At 37.0% G+C, this 21,546-nt stretch overlaps 1 protein-coding gene across 1 annotated transcript in view; it reads right to left on the bottom strand.

The window, feature by feature from the left end:
• Positions 1 to 21,546, bottom strand: part of LOC107673620 (gamma-aminobutyric acid receptor subunit gamma-3) — a 90,745-nt gene that overhangs the window by 22,312 nt on the left and 46,887 nt on the right. Inside the window, exons 2-3 of the mRNA XM_016467286.1 lie at positions 18,449 to 18,669; positions 8,379 to 8,461 (exon numbers count right to left, since the gene is read on the bottom strand). Coding sequence (XP_016322772.1) covers positions 8,379 to 8,461; positions 18,449 to 18,669 — 304 coding nt within the window. The remainder of the gene's footprint in view (positions 1 to 8,378; positions 8,462 to 18,448; positions 18,670 to 21,546) is intronic.

Genomic DNA, 21,546 nt, shown 5'->3' with positions numbered 1-21,546 from the left:
AAGGTGAGGGATCAGCCCAGAACTACACGGGAGGAGCTTGTTAATGATTTTAAGGCAGTTGGGAGCACAGTCACCAAGCAAAACATTGGTAACACACTACGCCACAATGGACTGAAATCCTGCAGCGCCCGCAAGGTCCCCCTGCTCAAGAAGGCACATGTACAGGCCCATTTAAAGTAGGGCTGTGCGATATGGACAAAAAAAAATGGAGTGTTGTCCATTCAACACTCTCCTTCTCCGATCATTGTTGCCAGTCCCATGGCCAATCCAGCATCCTACTCTGGCTCGGTGGAGGATTGCAATGGCTTTCTATTGCAGTGTTCACTGGCACTTGAAATGAAGCCACAGCGGTTTCCTACTGAACGTTCTAAGATCACATATATTATTTATCTGTTAACAGGAAGAGCTTTGCAATGGGCAGAAACCATGTGGCATCAGTCTGGTCCAGTTATGCAATCATTTGACAACTTTGAGGCCCACTTCCGTGAGGTATTTGGATGCCCCAAAGGAGACTCCTCCATCTGTGACCAGTTATATCACATCCGTCAAGGGATGAGCTCAGTCTCAGATTATGCTCTGAAATTTCGAACCCTCGCTACCTCTAGTGGTTGGAATGAGCGAGCCCTGCTGACTACCTACCATCAGGGTTTAAATCCTTCATTACGACTGCAACTGGCAATTTATGATGATTCCATAGGTTTGGAAAAATGTATCCAACAGTCCATCAGAGTGTCTCACCGCATGCAAAGCTGCCTTGAAGAGACATCTGCCTTACAATCCTCCACCACTCACCGCCGCATGCCAGAGAGACTGACTTCCCAGAACAAGAGTCTGAGCCTATGCAGATAGACAACACCCGCTTATCACCTGCTGAAAGGCGCCACCGGCTGACCCAGAATCTCTGTCTTTATTGTGGAGCTGGAGGGCATGTAATCTATTCATGCCCAATTAGACCACCACAGCCCTTGGTGAGTGCAGTTACAAGTCCTTCTATAAAACTTTACCCTCTGACTACTACTGTTTCAGTAATTACTGCCAACCATGTTGTTACAGTTACCGCCCTCCTCGACTCTGGGTCAGCCGGTAACTTCATCTCCGGACAGCTCTGCAGGCAGCTCAACCTCCAGAAGACCTCTACTCTGACCCCGTACGAGGTCTTCCCACTGCTATGGAAACCGCAGAGGCTATGTTCAACCAGGTGTTCAGAAATTTGGTGGTTACTGGCACGGAAACACCGGGCTCTCTCACCACCACGCAATGATCCCAATCACCTGAATTCTGAACACCTGCACTCAATCAGCACACCCTCATCAGCCCCAGTATATAAGCACACACCTCAGTTCAGTCTTTGTCTGCCCTCGATTTGGATACAAGCTCTCTATCCCGTGATCTCCTGTATTCCAGCGAACTCTCTCCAGTTCTCCTGCGAACGATCTTCGCTGAACTCTACTATTATCTCCTGGTATTACTCCTGTGAACAACTTATCTTGCTAACGCTGAGCTTGTGTGTATATATCCTGACAGATATATTGAACTGAGGTAAAAGAACAGATTCAATGATTTGCCCAAGGGCTCCGAAAACCAGTCAGGACCCATGAACTGCAACCCAGTGGATGTTCATGCAACACTGAATGCTTCCATCCCTCTTTGGTACTAAACCACTGAACTGCACCATTTGCTTTGGATGGATTAAATAACCCGTGGAAACTTCATCACATCAAACACCTCTTTAAGCACTGGGGATTTCTCTCTGGGATTTCAGTTAATGGTACAGCACTTTCCTTCAGCACTTTGTCATGCCCCACCAGACTTGTGAATCCTGGCTATGTAGGTCTGCTGCCAGACTCTGGCTTACATAAGAACTGAGTTTGTGCCAAGGTTCTCATTAGATGAGTTTGATTAGGGATTAAAATCTCAGTGGTGGTTCATAACTTTTTAAAGACTTCAAATGTTCTATGCCATTTCCCAAGCCATTTACTATACATGTTTCTGTAAGTAACATGATCAGGATCTCTTGACCTGGTTCAAAGGAGCTAGATCTTAAGTTATTACAGCACGTTAGCGCAGCTATTGATTCAATGTGAGAAACAATGAGAAACATACATACTGTAGGCATTACCTTGTTTTAAGAAGTTTTATGGAAATTTGGGGGTGGGGAAAAAATGACATAACCTAACATAAATTATGTTCTATTAACAAGGTTCGGGAGAAGCGCGTCTAGGCCCGGGCCATTCCCGAGCTCGGAGCCCTTCCCTGGACAGCACGCTAAATATGCATTACCATACTTCAGCTAATTATATGTAAGCGTGAACTGGGTTATGCACAACATACAAGAAAATCATATAAATTTGGGAAGGCATTTTTGGGTTAACTATAATTTTAAACCATTCAACAACCTGACTACTGGGTTGTGCTTTTATTGAGGGTTGGGCATTAATTTCACCAACTTTTGTTGTACGTAATATACCTTTCTACATGTTAACATGATCTTCTTAGTTCTGCTTGAGGACATTTTTTCACTTCCTGGCAATACTTAATCATTAATCCTCACCAACTCTTCTGACATCGACGTATTAAGAGATCAGCATGTGCTCTTTTAGTGCCTGCTGAAAGAAAGAGCTGTTGCAGACAGAAGAGGTGCATGATCAAAAGGTAATCACAGCAGTTCCTATCATCATTTAAAAATTCCCACTTTATTTAATGAACTGATTCCGTCCTAGATCAGCATTATAATTGGTGTCTGAGTGTTTTGCTCAATTTTAAACATTACATCCTCCCTTTGTTCAGCTCACAATATTACTGATTGCCTTTTTAATCAAAGCTTGGAAACAGGACAGTGTTCATTTTTTTTAGCCAAATATTCCAGATTATATACCATTTTCATTTAAAACTTTCAGCTACATAAACTGTTTGTCACCTTTTTCATTTGCACGCCTTTGATGATGCTATAACTGAAAGAAGACAATGGACAGGTTCTCTAATTTCACAGAACTTTTAAATTTGGATTATGACAGTGAACTGATCCTGTAAATTACTAGGGAGATCATCAAAAAGAACGAGAAACAATGTTTTGAAGTTGAAAACATATTGCAACATTTGAAACATTAAAAATATAGAGATGTAACCACAAGTGTGTTGCAGACGTTGAAAGAGTGGAGAGAGAACAAAACAAATTAACAGAAGGAGAACAAGCAGAGAATTTTCTAATACTGACACAAAAAAGACAGCTTTATTATGATTTATGTGCAGCACAGAAGAAGCAAAAGCCGCTAAATAAGCTGCCAATCAATTACGATTTTGGAAATTATTAAGAGTTGATTCACTCTGAATATCTTGTGAATTGCATTTTTGCATATTGCTTAGTCACTTACTAATTTCCAAATCTCTTTCTCGTTTTGTGTCACTTGTCGCTTCTTCAGTCTCACACATTATTGCGAACACTGTGAGCAAATTATTCTCAGGAAGCTTCTCAGTTAATAACCCCAACAGCCATCTAGATCTGTTTTTGACCATCCTTTGAAAATGATCAAAAAATGTCCCGGCATGTCTGAGCAGAAGTGCCATCAGAGTATGAGAGCATTCATAACTGCCTCTATGCAGCGTAAAAAGGCTTTGATGGAAATGGTAATGTCTTCCCCTCCAAGCGAATCCATGAAGGGGAGTCAAAGCAATTCGATGAGTTAATGGCACTAAGGTGATTCTGTGCAGCAGGAAAAGCAGCTCCTATCGGTTAGGGCCACAAAAGGTGGTTTTTGCAGGAATTGCAAGCACATGCAGCACTTTTCCACCTTTTAAATGAATCTGAACATTCCATCTATCTTCATTACAGACTGTACAGAGTTTCATGACCGATGACTTTTCATCAGGTCTCCAAACGGTATTTAGGTCAGATTGCTTGGTGGATTTGATGCATGTTGCATGGATACAACCAGGTTTTGCATTATCTGAATAATGTTCTTTGAAAGTGTATATTATGGCAAATGTGCAAATATTTGTTCTATTTGAATTCTACTTTTCTGCCTTCTGTTTACTCTTCCAATACAAATGTAAATCACACATTGTCGTGACGTGGCACTTTTTGCAAATGCCACTTTATCTCAAAATAAAATGCATGCATCTTTAAGTGTGACTAGTGGGATAGTTTACCCAAAAATGATATTTTTTTTTGTAATAATTTACTTACCCTCATGTCGTCCTGAACCTGTATGAATTTCGTTCTTCCGATATAACATTTATAATATAATTATAATATAATATAAATATTTTAACAATATTTAAAAGTGTTTCAGTGTTTTTGCCCATATACCAACCCAGAGTCATTGGAAATACATGTCTCTAAATACATTTCTGCAACACCGTTATTACGTACCTTACTGCATGTTTCGAGGCAGTTTCAAAGTGAAACGTCCAGTGAGTGGCGCTAAAACGCGGGTTCAAATACGTGACCCTGGCAAGTTTTTGTTACATTGATATTACGTTGTTTTTGTAATGTCGCTAAAAGTTAATGCTCTATCATGTTCGAAAAATCCCCTACACCAAACCCAACCCTAAACCTACCCAATAGTGTTAACAAATGCAAAACTAGTATACAGTAAAAACGGATTTGTTGATGCAACCGTGCCATTTGAACTTCCTTATATGCAGGTTTGAACTGTTTTGTGGAACCAGTTTCACAGGATTCATACCCGAGCTCTTCACCTCTCAAGTTGCGTGAGCTACTGAAGATTTCTGATATTACACATCAGAAAAATTAAACAATTTGTTTAAGCACATTGTCCAACACTGGAGGACCACAAATTCTGCGCCTGCATCTTAGGGATCAGTGCCAAACACAGCAGTGTACAGAGGCAGGACAGAGAAGACAGATGGTTTATACAGCATAAAGGATGTCATCTATGTCAAGATGCATCCCTGCATGGCGGGGGGAGAGTGGAGATCTACAACATCTCTTATGAGCTACTTACAATGCCGTTCTGACATCTCTACATCGGCGGTTTTGCTCCAATTCAAACTCACAGATTGAGATTCACAGCGCCAGGCAGGTGATTCCCTCAGTGATCTAAATTCATACATTCACTGAAGCAATTCCCACAGCAATCTGGAGTTGCATGACGAGGCAGTGCGTGATAAGGTTAAATGCCGGGGATATTCCCATCGTACTACCACTAATGAAGCCATTCAGAGGAGAAACATCTTCAAACTATTAATTAGTAATATTTCATGTTGTATTGAATGAGCTCTATCTGAAATTAAGATTTTCCTGTAGCATCCTAAAAGATAGCTGAAAATGGCGAGTTTCTGAACAGTCACTCCACAAATGCCATGCACAGGCCTACACTTTTTTTATACAGTTTTTATAAATGTTTTTTTATCTCACTTTTGGATACAAATTTGGTAACAATTTAGTATAGGGACCAATTCTCAAATTTGGGTCACAATTTATTTTAAGATCAATTCTCGGTGACTTTTGCCTCAATAAACTTCTAATTTGCTGATTATTAATGGTCAGTAAGTTATTAAGTTTAGGTATTGGGTAGGATTAGGGATGTAGAATATGCTAAAAAACAGTCAATATGTTAATAATAGGCATGCTAATAAGCAACTAGTTAATGTGTAGTTGCTTATTAGCAAGCCTATTATTAACACATTGGCTGTATTTTTAAAAGCGAGAATTGATCTTAAAATAAAGTATGACCCAAATTTGTCCTCAGATACACATGCAAAATATTCTATATGTTTTGTATGTATCTTGTATAAAACAAAATAAAATTAAATAATCTAATGAAGCCCTTCAAACTGCATAAATCTGCACATTATAATAACACTATAAAAAGTGATTTTCTTACTCAGTATTTTCGTCTTGTTTTCAAGTACAAATATTTAAACATTCTTAAATCAAGATAAATTACTTGAGAAGCAAAATTACAGATTTTTTTTCTTATTATTTTAAGCACAAACTCAATTTTGAAAAAAGTCTCAAAAAATGTATGTCATATTGCTTCTAATGTAAATGTCTATTGATTTAATAATGTTTGTACTGGGAAAACAAAACAAAAATACTGACAAAGAAAATCAAATTTTTTTCAATAAAAACACATGCTCTAGTCAAAGACAAAAATAAATGTGTTCTGCTCTAAAAATGCTAGAAATAATTGAGTGCCTCAATTCAGAACAAATTAAAACCTAAAACAAACCTGTACACCAACTTCAAGAATTTATATAATTAGTAACTTACAGACACAGACCTTCTGAGATGCATGGTCATCAATTGACTAATTATGAGATTAATTAATAGTGTATATAAAAAACTGAAAGTTTAAGGAAAGTAACAATAACACATAATGAATTAATGTTTGATTGAGTCAATACCGTTAAATACAGACCAAAAGAGACTTTAGCTTATGTCTCCTGCTTTTTAGATGTTTATTTTCCCTCAAGAGCAGTGTCTTCGCAACCATTTTTGTATTCCTTACAGCGCCATCAGTAAGAATCAAGTACCCCTTCACTGACACCAAAGCAGAAATCTGTTTCATTGAACTCAAATTATACTGGATACTACTTAGTTTTATCATTAGCATTACAATGACCATTATTAAAATGATTCACTTTGAGTAGGACAAGTAAAAAACGCTCTTGCAGAGTCATAGTCTGCTTTATATATTTAACACAGCAAAATCAAAATCTTTCCAAGCGCCCCTGGAACCTGCTTTAGTACCTCTTGGGGAGGAAGAGATGCCAACAATGTCACAAACTATTTTCCAAAAGAACTAAACCAAGCCTGAGATCAAAAGTCTCCATGGCAATGAAAGAGCAACCCAAAATATTTCTAGAGGCAGGACTTTCTTCAGTCCTTCAAGTCTCAATACAGTCAGGGCCAAGCTTTCAGAAAGCGTACAAAATCAAAGTTATTATCAGCTATGAGTAAATACACATAAACAAATGTGCCATGCAGTACAAAGGCGACTGTCAATAATTATCTAGTTAAAATAATACTCTGAATTTGAACTCCCTATATTTTCTATAATGCAGCTACTAAGTAAACAACTGTAAAAACATGTATTATAACAGCTCTTTCTTAACAAAACATTGATTTTTAGAAGAACGCCTTTAGTTAGTGCTTGCCACACAAACTCTAATAAGATTACTGTTGAAAATGGGTGTGATGTAAAACATAGCTTTCTGTAAATAGGTGTTGACTTTCTGAGCATGGCTCCACAAATGAGTATGACAAAAAACATTTTGAGAAGAGCAGAGAGCCCTGATGTGTATTAGGGGGTAGAAGCAGAGGCTGAGTGAGAAACAGAAGTGAGAAATTACATTACACAAGGACACAAACTTTTCCAATTTACCTACGTCCCTCTTTGCCTGGACTCTTAACACCACACATGCATCACCTATTACCTATCACCCTTGAGTAATGTCATTCATGACACCCTGCTAATGAAGCCAGCATTTCAAGAGCCTGTCGGACACGCAGAGTAATTACCAGCCTATCCGTGCCCTTGGTGTATACAATGAAATCCATGGCCTACTTTCAATATAAGAGAATATATGGAGAGCAAAAATGAGATATTACATCATAAAGCATGACATCCTAATTAGCGGTGACACATTCCCTATAGCAATGCCACGTCTGCCATTAGAACAGTGCACTAGCAATATTATACATAAAATGCAGTTTTACAGGCTAAATATTGTCTTTCTCTGTTAAAGGGGTCGTTTCTCCCCTTATTTATTTTTTGCCCTGAAGTCCATATATAATGTTAGAATTTTTTTGTGCCAAAATATTTATAATTTAGTTTTTCAATTTCTCCACTTTAAAAATTAGACTACTTTTTTTGCTGCTGTGATTCCAAAGTAAAGGCTTTTTTCACATGTGAAATATTGTCATAGCTTGAATTGCTTCTACGGTAAGTTTTGTTTACTGCTATTATTTGAAAATAGAAAAGTATAGGTTTTGTTGTTATGAAAAAAAAAGAAGTGGTATAATAAAAACATCCATTGAAATCAATGGCTAAAGTGGATTTCCAGACCCTTTCCCACTTGTTCCCGAAGATATGTGTACATTTCAAAGACATCCTAAGCTATATTGTTTAATCTAAACTGAACATTTACAGCATGAAAGGCGAATGAGCGAGAAATGTTTTGTCCATTCAAAAAGATTGAAGTTGCTTATGCAACACTGTGCTGATATACTTCAAATGCAGCATTTCATAATGCATGTTGATACTGCTGTACATGAATGCTTAAGGTTGTCTTGTACAACAGAACAAATGACAACCAAAACATTCAAAACCAAAGAAGAAAAAGGGTCTTTAAAGGAAATGGAAATATAAAGTTGAATGAATACGTGGAGCATAAAGAGAAGAGATACTCACAGCTAGAGAAGATGAGGGGGCAGGAGTGTTCATCCATAGGAAAGTTATGCAGTTGAAGCTGGCACTCTGCATTTATGGTCAATCTATGAACAGAAAAAGCAACATATAGTTATGATGCAACAGACATTTCTGTACAATATAATGCAGAAACCAAAAGGCATTTGCTTTAAGTGAAACATCTAAATCCCCTGTTTTACTTATGCTATTTTTTTGCTACTTATGCTAGATAATTGCATGTTGATTCATGATATTTTATGATCAGCTGTTGCCCTTACGAGGGCTGACAAATAATGATTTCTGCTTATTTAACTTTTAATTTTCAGGATGAGATATTGGCAGTTAGATGAAGCTTGTTTGACAGATGTCTACTTTGAATAAGGTTTAATTCTCTTTTCGGTTCTGTGTGACAGCCCAGTGTGTGACGCTCAGGTGAAGTCACCGACGTGTGAAGCGTCTGTTTCATACATTAGTGTAGGATTTAAAGTTTTAATTATTATCTCCCACAGGAAGAATATAATGAACCACAGCTGTGATGACTGCATGCTTATTAACCATATAGCATGAATAAGGATGACACTGTTAAAGGGGTCATATGATGCTTTTTTAAAGATAATTATTTTGTGTATTTGGTGTAACAGAATATGTTGACATGCTTTAATGTTCAAAAAACACATTATTTTTCAAATACTGTACATTATTGTAGGTCCTCTATGCCCCACCTCTCTCAAACGCTTCGTTTTCTACAAAGTCCCTCCTTCTGACAAGCGCAGTCTGCTCTGATTGGCCAGCTGACCCAGTGCATTGTGATTGGCCGAACACCACAAGCACTCGTCGGAAATGTAACGCCTTTTCTAAAATAAATGATTTTTCAAAATAAATGTAAAGACAGTAAATAATGTCATTAGTTTTACCATAGGTTCAAGCCCGAAAGGGGAACAGAGTCGCGTGACAGACACAGTGATGAAGCTGGTATGTGTTTGCAGCACACAAGCCACGGTTAAGACAGCTGACTCCACTGTGATGTGACCCCCTCTCTCTCTCTCACACGCACGCGCGCATGCACGCACGCACACGATGCGCAAAACTCCGCATTTGAACAGTCAATAGGTTCTGTTGTAAGTAATCTTAAAGATTCCTAAATGCATCTACTTTCGGAAGGCCAAATAAAGTGCTTTTGCTTTCACCTAGAAACACAGCGTCTCCCTGACATGGCTGCTTCAACACTAACTGCGGTTACTGAAACCACTCCTTCTTTCTTTGCGTGCACATTTGGGCAGCATTATGCAAATATTTCCACATAGTGAGGTAGATATGTGGGGGCATGTTAGAACGAGCCATTTTAGGGGGCGTGGCAGAGTCTTAACTTTGATAAAGAATATCTCTTTGGGTTTGAGACTTTAGTCTTTGCAACTTCAGGGATCTTATCTATGCACAATCAGCTTGTAACACTCCAAAGAGAAAGGAAAACTTGAAATCGCATCATATGACCCCTTTAATATGACACAGAAATGTTATTCTCTCCTCTCATGACCAAGTTATTCTTCTGTTACCAGTAGTTTGGCTGTAGTTAGCATACTTGAGTTATATGTAAAAAAGAATAAATAAACAAACAAATAAATAAATAAATCTCCAGTAACATGTATTCTGATTAAATAAGCAACACTTAAATTGCTAATATTTCATTATATTTTACGAGCTAATGTGCATGATCCCAAGTCTTTTTTGAGGGCTCTCAAAAGCATTCAAATTAACTTTCTTGGAATATTTTTTTCTATTTGCACTCTAAGAAAAAAAGATACAAAACTGTCACAGGGGTGGGACCCTTTAAAAAGGTACTATGTGCATTTTACGTGCCAATGTGTACTTATAAAGTAGTAATATGTAGATTTGAAGTACTAACATGTACCTTTGAAGTCCTAATATGTATCATTTAAGGGTAAATAAGGTAGAGAGATGTACCTTTCAGCTTTTGTATCTTAGTTTATCACCCCAGTGACAGCTTTGTACCTTTTTTTTCTGATAGCATGATCCTGCAGCTAGTTTCAGCTAGCCAATCAGAATTTAAATGAGATCATTCCTGCAGTTCAAGAGTGGTTAATTACATGAATTTACAATTAAGGTGACTGTTTCAAAAAGTTCTGTAGCTCCATAAGAAAATATGGCAGAAAAGAAATAACGAAACAAAGGAAGAAAAATTTCAATGACAAAAATAATTGCAATTGAAAAATACCAGTTATAATAATAATGGCATCTGCTAATAGCAAATTTAATTCAGTTAAAAATGATAAATGGACCACCTCATATAATAACAGGGGAAGTCGTGGCCTAATGGTTAGAGAGTCGGACTCGTAACCCAAAGGTTGCGGGTTTGAGTCTCGTACCGGCAGGGATTGTAGGTGGGGGGAGTTCAATACCACGACTGAGGTGCCCTTGAGCAAGGCACCGAGCCCCCCAACCGCTCCCCGGGCGCTGCAGCAAAAATGGCTGCCCACTGCTCCGGGTGTGTGTTCACGGTGTGTGTGTTCACTGCTGTGTGTGTGTGCACTTTGAATGGGTTAAATGCAGAGCACTAATTCCAAGTATGGGTCACCATACTTGGCCACATGTCACTTCACTTCACTTCACTTCACTTCATCTGTGAATAGGTAGGGAAATTATTTTTTTTTTTAAACGATTAACATACAGTACATTATATCAGATCCTCTCCTGCTCATTATTGTTTCATTGTTTCATTTGTTTGATTGACCCTTATTTTGAAGTCTGTAAACAGTAATATGATAAATAAACATCAAGTAGATTATAGGTAAATTTCAACTGCTGCAAGACAAAATAACGGATTGGTTCTGGAGCATTTGAAATGAATAGACAAGTAGATACACACCGCTCTGTTGGCTGTTTAAACACAATCCCTTGCTTCAGTGAGTAACATGGCGCCAGTGGATAATTGGCTTACTGTAGCAACGTTAGCCTTTGCAAATATGCAACAAAGAAGTCATCATGGTAAATACTGCTGTATTGGTAAACAAATGTCACGACAGCACATATCAAGTATTATGGAGAGGTATGGCAAATCAAATTTCTCATTTCTGAGCCTAGACCTGAATCAGTGCCACCGAGCTCTGCGTGTTGCAGCTCAGAAAGTGTACAGCACTCACAAATTCCAGCATTGTTTACTTCAAAGCTCCGATGACTGCAATTAAAATAGAGAGTGACATTTCATAGTCTGCACTACCCTTTTCCCTTCACACTCCTCCTAAATACCACTGCTGCATGTCTGCTGTGTCACTGAATATCGATCATGAGCTCCATATGGCAGCATCTAGTTAGCCTTTGTTCCAGACTGGCTTTATCCGCAGAATTTGCCCCTCAGCATCAGTGCTGTTTCTCCTGTTGCCAAGGAAATATTTCACGGAGCGCTGGAGACGGCATGATGTAGTCTCTCCACTGGCCTGTGAAATGTCCTCTGGTCCAAATAGACGCTCTGGTCTTCAGGCAGCTGAGAGATACCTGAATAGGCCATTGCTCTGCCTCAGACGCATTAACCAAGTAGCTGTTTTCCCAAAAATACTTCACCACTTGTTCTCTGTTTGTATGTTGTTGTTTTTGTCATTGTTTTAACTCCACCTTCATTAGCACTTGTGAATCTGAAAGTATATTTAGCACAGGTCTGGATGAAAAAGGAAGTATTAAAATGTTTGGGCCTAAGGCGAATACTAACTAAAATGGAAAAACATTTATTAAATGGCTTTAGACAAGGGCTCCAGATTCCCCGTTAGGCCCAGGGTGGGCTCCAGGCCCCGAATACAGCCCCGTAGATTTCCCCAAGGATTTTTTTTGGGGGGGTAGTATTGCTCCAGCCGTAGGGGCCCCATTTCTCCAGCGTCTCCTCGTTCCTCGTGTGTGTGCATCGTGACATAAGTTACATTTGTTTCTCTAATTTGATTGGACAAGTGGCGTTCCAAGAATGCTGATATTTCTTTAAAACAAAATCACTGAAAAGGGGAAAAAAATAGCTTAATCAGAAATAGGCCTACTACACTTCCATTCAAAAGTTCCCCTTTTTTTTTTTGGTGAAAAAAATTAATACTTGCATTCATCAAGGATGCATTAAATTGATTAAAAGCAACAATACAAAAAAATAAACCAATAAAATAAATGCAGTTTTTTGAACGCTCTATTAAAAATGAATCATAGCATTGACAAAAAATTAAGCAGCACTTAAAACTGTTTTAAACAAAATATTATGAAATGTTACTTCAGCACCAAACCAGCATATTTCTGAAGGATCATGTGATACTGAAGACACTGAAAATTCATCACAGAAATAAATTATAAATGTAAAATATATTAAAATAGAAAACATAATATTTACAATATTATTCTTTTTACTGTATTTTGCTGAGCGTTAGTGACTTTCAAAAACATTAAAAAAACTTACCGACCCCAAACTTGAATTGATGAATAGTAGTGTATGTTATGTAATATGAATGTCTTTATAGTTGTTGTATAACAGCAGTATAAAAGCAATCATGTTGTTTTGTCCTGAATATCAGACTTGATATTCAGTACAATGTAACTCTTGCTTCTGTGAAGGCGCTTCAATGTTCTTTGCCAAGTTAATGCCAGCTTTAAGTATATTTATTTGAACACATGGCCTTTAAATCATGATTGTACATAAGCAGACAAGGTCTTGATCTTGCTGTTGTTCTCACTGAGGTGAGCTTTTCTGAAGGGACAGCTTGAAAAGGACATGACAAGCAATGTAGCAGTGTGTGTTTGGATGTCCCGATTTGAATAACTAGGGCAGAGTCGGCTTCAGTGGACACCCACTCATCTGACTATATTTGGAAACCTGCAGCAGTAGTTTCAGACTTATGAAAAGACAACAGTAGACTAGTTTCATGTGACAAGCCCAAATTTTTCATATTTCCACTTTCACTTTGAATAAAAGTTGGAATTGTTAGCTTGACAGTGCAATTCAAATGAGAAAGACAGATTTTATGCATTTTGTTACTTTATGTTGTTAACTATGAGCTTTGGGCTCTGTTGGTGTAGATGACACTGCTGAAGAAAATGTATAAACCATTTGCTTACAGTGTTAGTTTGCAATAAGCAAACGATGCTTTCTCATGTGCACCCCAGTCTGCCGTGATGATACATATGTATTTATAACGAGAAGTGCCAGAGGCATATACTGTAATTCACATTATGGCTCTCATTAGTAATGTCTACAGTGGTGTAAGCACATTCACTCTCTGTGGTGTTTTTTAATAAAATAAATAAATCAATAAATAAAATAAGGAAGGGAGAAAGGAAATTGTGTGGTTTCAGATATGTTCTTCTTAACACTATTGTGATCATTTATGCAATTTTTTAAGCAATTTTTTTAACACAACAGTATAATTCTTAAATTATTTAAAAGACCACAAAAAATAAACAGAATCTATATACGTTATGTACGAGTACAAAAATGTGTTATGTATCTGAATAAATTCTTATAGTTAACAGATATGTCAAATAAAAACTATATAAATTATGCATAAATCAATAAATTTACATAAAAACAAGAAATAAATAGGATGTATAAATGTTAAAGGGATAGTTCACCCAAAAATGAAAATTCTGTCATCAATTATTCACCCTCATGTCGTTCCAAACCTGTGAGATATTCGTTTCATCTTCAGAACACAAATTAAGATATTTTTGATGAATTCTAAGAGCTCTCTGACCCTCCCATAGACAGCAAGGATCCTTACACAATCAAGGCTCAGAAACGTAGCAAGGAGATCGATAAAATAATCCATGTGACATCAGTGGTTCAACCGTAATTTTACGAAGCTACGAGAATAGTTTTTGTGTGCAAAGAAAACAAAAATAATGACTTTATTTAAAAATTGGTCTCCTCCGCGTCACCCTATAGCGCCATTTTTGAGAGTATCACATACGTAAACAACATATGCAACGGATGTACGTGGATTCGTTGTTAATGTTCAGATCAAAGCGTAAACAACGTAAACAATGTATCCATGTAAGGTGCTGCTGGCACAGAACAGCATACGTTGTTTATGTATGTGATACTCTCCAAAATGGCACCAGGGTGACGCGGAGGAGACAAATTGTTGAATAAAGTCGTTATTTTTGCTTTCTTCGCACACAAAAAGTATTCTCGTAGCTTCGTAAAATTAAGGTTGAACCACTGATGTCACATGGATTATATTAATGATCTCCTTGCTACGTTTCTGAGCCTTGATCGTAGGACCCTTGCTGTCTATGTAGAGTCAGAGAGCTCTCAGATTTCATCAAAAAATATCTTAATTTGTGTTCTGAAGATGAACAAAGGTCTTACGGGTTTGGAACGACCTGAGGGTGCGTAATTAATGACAGAATTTTCATTTTTGGGTGAACTATCCATTTAAGTATGAGTATTATAATCTGTTAAATATTAGAATAAATTATTACAATAAATTTTTAAAACCTTTTTTTAAGAGGCAGTCAACACATTAAGGATAGACACGAGTACTTCCACGAACCCCAGGGGAATTTAGAGGTTCTTTTCACATTTTATTGAAAAACTTGAAATTTAATAAGACAGTACCATTGTCACCTAGTTCCCATATAGCCAGAGATCTATCTCCAAGCCACTTAATTAAAAGTTTTCCTTGCATCAACAAGAGGTAAATAATGTTTTTTATGGTTCTCAGGAGAGGAGGTAGTCGTTTCCTAAATGGACTGTTTGTTGCAGCTGCCATTCAAATCATAAGCAATTTGTTTGACCAAAAAGTCAAGACAGTGTAAGAGGTTGTTGTGCAGTTCATTCACAGTGTGAATTGGCCCCTATAAAAGATTAACCAGAGGACTCTGCTGCTGCCCATGCAAGGTTTCCAAAGGTTTGTTCACAAGCCCCATTTGCAGCGGGCTGCTAAATAATATATGACATCACAGGCAGTTTCTGTGGCTTCCTGGCCTAATTGTGGTCAAACCTAGCCTAGAGTCTTATTGAACAGATCCGTCACAAATACCAACCACTGAACCAAACTAGGCTAGTCGGATATGAACGAGTGTCATCACATCTCAACATCACCGACACTGGAGTCACACCAGACAAGAAAAGCTGTCTCGCAGTGGAGCTCTAACTCAGAGGACAGGCGGATGTCACTGAGAGTTCGGATTTGCTGATCTTTGGCCACATTTCCAAAGCCTTTAATGTTCAGATCAAAACACAGACCCATCAAATATTATAAATATTACTTTTCAGAACAGAACACTGTGTTTTGCTGTCTCAGAGAATACTCTTTGACATAGTGGCTTTGGCAGTGACTGCTGACTTTTTTTGCTGTAAATTTGTAACTGTGGACCTAAATTCATCCCAGCTCCTGATATTTCATCAAGGACTTTGAAAGAGATGACCTAATCTGAAATAGAGGCGCCTAAAAATGTCAAAGTGACATCTGCTCAGTCTGGGTAGCTGATTAAAGGCACTGGAAATCATATTTAGGAACAGAGGTATTGGAACTAACAAAAAGGGGTGTAAAAAGTACAGAGAAAAGGATGTTGTGTCCAAATTTTACTCAAAAGCCTAAAGTATCTAGGCAAAAACTCACGTGCAAGTGGAATAGGTAAATATAGACTGATAAAATCATATCCGAGACTCTTTGTTGCATACTGTATGTGTTAGTATCAAACTAAACATATTACTTTAAAATTAAATTTCATTTTACTTTTCATCATTAAAAATGATTTGTTGCTATGTTTAAACGTAGGGCTGGGCGATATAGCTAAAAAATGTATCAACGATATAATGTTTCATATCGTTCGGTATCGATAATTATTGACATTTTTATAACCTTTTTTAAAACAAAGAGCAATAGAAAAAAATGTTTACATTTAACCACTGTATTTTTAAATTAACTCAATTTATTGAGACAAACAACAAATATTTTTTTGTTTTAATAGTCAAACACAAAATAAAAATTAAACAAATATCTCATTTGTAACGTTCTATTTGCAGATTAAATAGGTTAAACTTTTGGCTTGTCTCCCGAATCGACGGTACACCTTCTTCGATAACGATATAAAAATGTTCAATATAGGCACGTGCTATGAGTGACGCAGACAGCACATACAAACACACAAACACGGACATGAGTGCTGTACCTGCCTGTGATGAGGAGATTGTGAATAAAAAAATGAATATTAGTCGAATTTAAAATAAACATTTGCATTTGAATGTTAGAAGTGCATCAGGGAGCATCATCAGTGGAGCACGAGATGCTCCCTGATGCACTTCTAACATTCAAATGCAAATGTTTATTTTAAATTCGACTAATATTCATTTTTGTATTCACAATCCCCTCATCACAGGCAGGCACCTGTGCTCCTGTTTGTGTGTGCCGTCTGCATCACTCATAGCACATGCCTATATCGTGCACTATATCGAACATTTTTTATATCGTTATCGAAGGTGTACTGTCGATAAATACCGATACTATTTTATCGCCCAGGCCTATTTAAACGCTTGAAAAAATCGAAAGAACAACCACAAACATCTTGACATTTCCCTCCAGATATCTTGTTGGGTCTCCACTGCAAGTGCATTACTTTAAACACCTTCTTTTCTTTTTTACAAACTGAGGAACAAGTCAAAATTCTGTTCTTCAGTAATCAACTGCAGGCCACAGGCACTGTAAACCCTTACAAAAATTAATAATGGTTTTACTATAAACAAAACGGTCCCACTTTTTATTAGGTGGCCTTAACTACTATGTACTTACATCAAAAATTAAGTACAATGTACTTATTGTGTTCATACTGTATTGCAAAAACACTTTTGTGGCTATTGAGGTTTTAAAATGTAAGCTCAATGTAAAAACATATATACAAAATAAGTGCATTTTACTGTATCAAATGATTAATTTAAATGAAAGTACATAGTAGTTAAAGGGATAGTTCACCCAAAAATGAAAATTTGATGTTTACTACATCTTGGATGCCCTGGGGGTAAGGAGATAAACATAAAATTTTCATTTTTGGGTGAACTATCCCTTTAAGTCCGCCTAATATAAAGTGGGACCAATAAAACCACATGGTTACTACAGTTAAACCATTGTAACCACAAATTAACCATAGTTTAACCATGGTACTTGTGTAAAACTGTGATCATACAAATGGTAATCAATATGCCAAAAAAACATGGTTACTACACTTTTATTACACTTTCGTAAGGGCAGGATTAATAGAAAGTTACTGGGTTGGAGCTAAACTCTGCAGGAGAGTGACCTCAAGGGCCAGAGTTGAGAACCCCTGTCTCAGAGTTTTCTTTAGACATTATGCAAAGTATAATTTTTATATAATTATTAATAATTAATAATATATACAATTATATATATTTATTTATATAATATAAATTATTTAGCTTACTTAATAGTACTGATTAAAGTAAACAAAAATCACAAGTACTACTTTACGCTCTGTTGCAAGAATCCTGAAACTAGACCACTGACGCTGACCTACTGTCTGCTTTATTATTACATCCTGTTTTGCAAATAGTTTTTCTCTTATACCTTTCATGCAATGTTGTTATGATGACCTTGCCAAAAGCTTGTGGGTTTTAAAAATGTACTTTTTTCCTCTGGTGGCCTTGTCAGGGTGATCCTTATTTGAATCGACAAGACTGACAATTGTTTGTGTTCTGCAACAAAATATCCCTATATTTTTGCAAGATAAAAAGTAGCAAACAAAAAAAATTTCAATAAAGACACTGAAAATCAGTGACCCACTGTCACTGATGAAGTGGTTCACATTAACAGTTTCATATTTCAGTAAAGAAAACGCTTCTTGACTTTTTATTTCAAATGTCTTAGAAAACAATTGAGCACATTCTGTGTGCTCAAGTTCCATAAGTATAGAAAGCAACTGAATTTTTTATTCTACATAAAAGATCTTGCTACAGATATTTTTCCCCATAATTACTTAGTTTTGTTATTTAAGATTAAGTTTAAAGTTAATCTTAAATAACATTGCATTTTTATTCAATTACTTTCACAAATATCAGATTATTAAAAATGGCTTACCTCAAAGTGTAAAGTATTTTCCCATCATTCCATATTCTAAGGAGCTGATTTGGTGTAGTAATCCAATGTGAATCTGCACTCTTGGAATTTCTGAAGATAGTGTCTGGTAGCCAAATGAGTCCAACCATATTACTGTTCAAAGTCAATATTTTCATAGTGCTGTTATATCTGAGCCGGCTGTCTGTCCATGTCTGCGCAAATATTATGTCAATCTGGTACTCCTGTGGAAAAAAAGAAAGAAAAAAAAAGTAATGTATCAAAGAACATGAATAACATATTGACCAAGTAATATATTGCAGCGGCAATAGTGGTCACTTCTGAACCATAAATACCTGTATATCTATTATTGTTAATTGATATTTAATATATAACCCATTCTAATAAATCCTGGACTTAATCTTCTTTAGCACTCTTAACACAATCCCACTGTGATTTATTCCTAAACAGCTCTGATGAGTGGAAACAGAGCCTTACAGCAGCAGCCACAATTCATAGAATCGGCCCTTAAATTAATGCCAGAATTATTCAGTGATGGAGCGCCGCCGATCCCACTGTGGTTTGGATGGAGGTCAAAGTCAGCTTTGAGATACTTTAACAAGGATTATGAGGTTCTGGCACTGTAGAAGCTGGCAGCAGGAGCCACAGGAATTGAATGTGGGGAGAGACACATAATCACACCCTCATGGTCCACAAACTTTCAGGGCTTTCTTCGGCTTTATACAGTAAGTCATCCTAGCAGTTTTACAGATGCCCCCAAAGGCTGCTGGATACTTGCATACGTGGTTAAATGTTCCATCTGACCCATGCAACCTGTGAGGAAAAATGCTTATCACATTATGGTTAAAAGCCATCTGATATTTCATATCATATATTTTCAGTAGTGTGTTTTGGGGGCAGGAGGTCTTGATTTACTGTGCAGGAGACATTTACAGAATGGATCCTTTTAACACAGCAACAACAAAAAGCGAGTGAGGCCAGAGTTTGTTGAATGCTAAACAGCTGTTTCATAAATGCTCTTTGCCATTACAGTCTGAATTAGCCTCCAAAAAGGGGTAATTTTGAAATCAGATCATATCATTAATACATTAATTATGGTACATTGAATCTTATGCTTGAAAAAAAAATCCCTGGAGGTAATTTTTTTGGATGTTACTGTCAGAGCGAATGCTGATAATTGGGTTCGACTAATGGAGGATATGCATTTAATATGCAGTCTCACTGAATGTTATTTAGGTGTAAATGTTTCCTGGCTTATAGATTGGTAAATATAACCATAATGCAGAATTTCTGACAGAACTTGAATGCAGAAGTTTGACAGGGTCTCTGAGGTGTAAGAGTCACTGCATCTGAAATGGTGCATAAATAGCTCAGAATCAATTTCCATTTCAAACATTTGCCACGATTAGAACTATTCTGTGGGAGCAGTCTAATCAAAATATGTGCCTATGCATCAGCGTGTGTATGTGAAAAAGACCTTCTTTGGAGTGATTTGAGGTAGGAAGACTAATGGCCTCATTATCTATTCCAGCTTTGATGTCAGAATCTAGCCCTATAAACGTCCAGCTAATTTACTCCAGCCGTTTCAACCGGCCAGCCTTTAAGTGCACTGACCCCACTAAAGTCTGCACAAACCTCCACACAGAGCTGATCAATGTGACCTGCGCTAACTTAGTAAATGATCCATGAGCAAGATAAATGTGGGCATCTGTGCGCTGCATGACAGAGACTTCCTTAATATGTCATCGCATTGTATACCAAACTCAAAGTGATGACTTTATATTTGTTTGAGCATATTCAAAAAGAGCTCCGAATTTCTTAATGCTTTCAAACTGGGGCAAACTCAAAAGATGGTGGGATGTTTTACAGAAAAAAAATGTAAATAAAAATGCAATAAATAAATAAACATTTGCAATAATGTTAATATTCTGATATTTAGGGCCAGTTTTACTAAACAGGGTAAATTAGCGTGAGAGTGCAATTCCGAAATTTCTGCAGGTGATTCACTAACAACGCGCAAATGAAAGAACACAGACGCAACATCTCATTTACATACCGACCAACGCAATACACCAGGCGCAGCGCAAATTAGAGCAGTCGCAAATAAAGAATAAATAAATAAATAAGCCACAGTACGTTGAAAAGAACCAAAGGCCAAAAAATGAAGGATTACAAGAAGTTTTGATAAAGCTGGTATTCCGTGACTCCTTCTTGAGGGTTCCAAGTCGTCTTTTATTCCCTGAAGCAAATTAAAAATAACATGGCTTGGCAAACGATATGTTCAAATAATGTGTTCTTTCCAAATAAATTAATGCCTATGGAAAAATCCTCTCCCTTCCACCCTTCCACCCTTCTCTCTGTTCTCTGTGGTGCCTCATTTCAAGCGCAAAATAGTTTAGGACATGTAATTTGACGAGCGCAAACGTTAGTAAAATGCGTTGCGTGATTAATTTGAATACTCTCCTCCCATAATTTTTACATTTGAAACTCCTACAAATGCATATTCAATAAGGTCAGGCGCAAAAATAACTGTCCACGCCTTTTCAGCGCTAATTCTTCACGGCGCGTCTTTAGTAAAATCTGACAGTACTATTTTAACGCCAAAAGACGGTTTGCGCTGGCGCAAGCTGTTAGTAAGACTGGCCCTTAATATTGAATTACATTTCATTCTAATTTCCTAAAGGAAACAGTCATGAGATTATTATTGTATTCTATTAGGAGACATTTCTTATTTCTCTGTACATGCAGTGTACATACTTTAAAGAAGAGTTTGTATTTGTACTGTATCTTTCTGGAGAGTTCCTTGTTGCGTTTGTTGCCTTCAGCTTGCTCACTGGGGGCTATTAGGCAATATTCTCTGTAAAGCAGCTTTGGAACAGTATTTATTGTGAAAAATGCTATAAAATTATTCTCTTCGGGTATATAATCTAACATTGCTCTAAGATATGATAGAAAAAAAAGATGCACTGCCAACTTAATACATACTTAATTATTTTGACTTTAGGACAATGTCAGGACAGCCAATTATTTTATATTGCAAACAACATATATTTTAAAGGGTCATATGATGCGATTTAAATTTTTCCTTTTTCTTTGGAGTG

Source organism: Sinocyclocheilus anshuiensis, unplaced genomic scaffold, assembly GCF_001515605.1.
Source record: "Sinocyclocheilus anshuiensis isolate Anshui unplaced genomic scaffold, SAMN03320099.WGS_v1.1 scaffold44, whole genome shotgun sequence".
NCBI lineage: Eukaryota > Metazoa > Chordata > Actinopteri > Cypriniformes > Cyprinidae > Sinocyclocheilus > Sinocyclocheilus anshuiensis.
The sequence above is the reverse complement of the archived record's forward strand: the minus strand, read 5'-3'. Positions and strand labels throughout refer to the sequence as shown.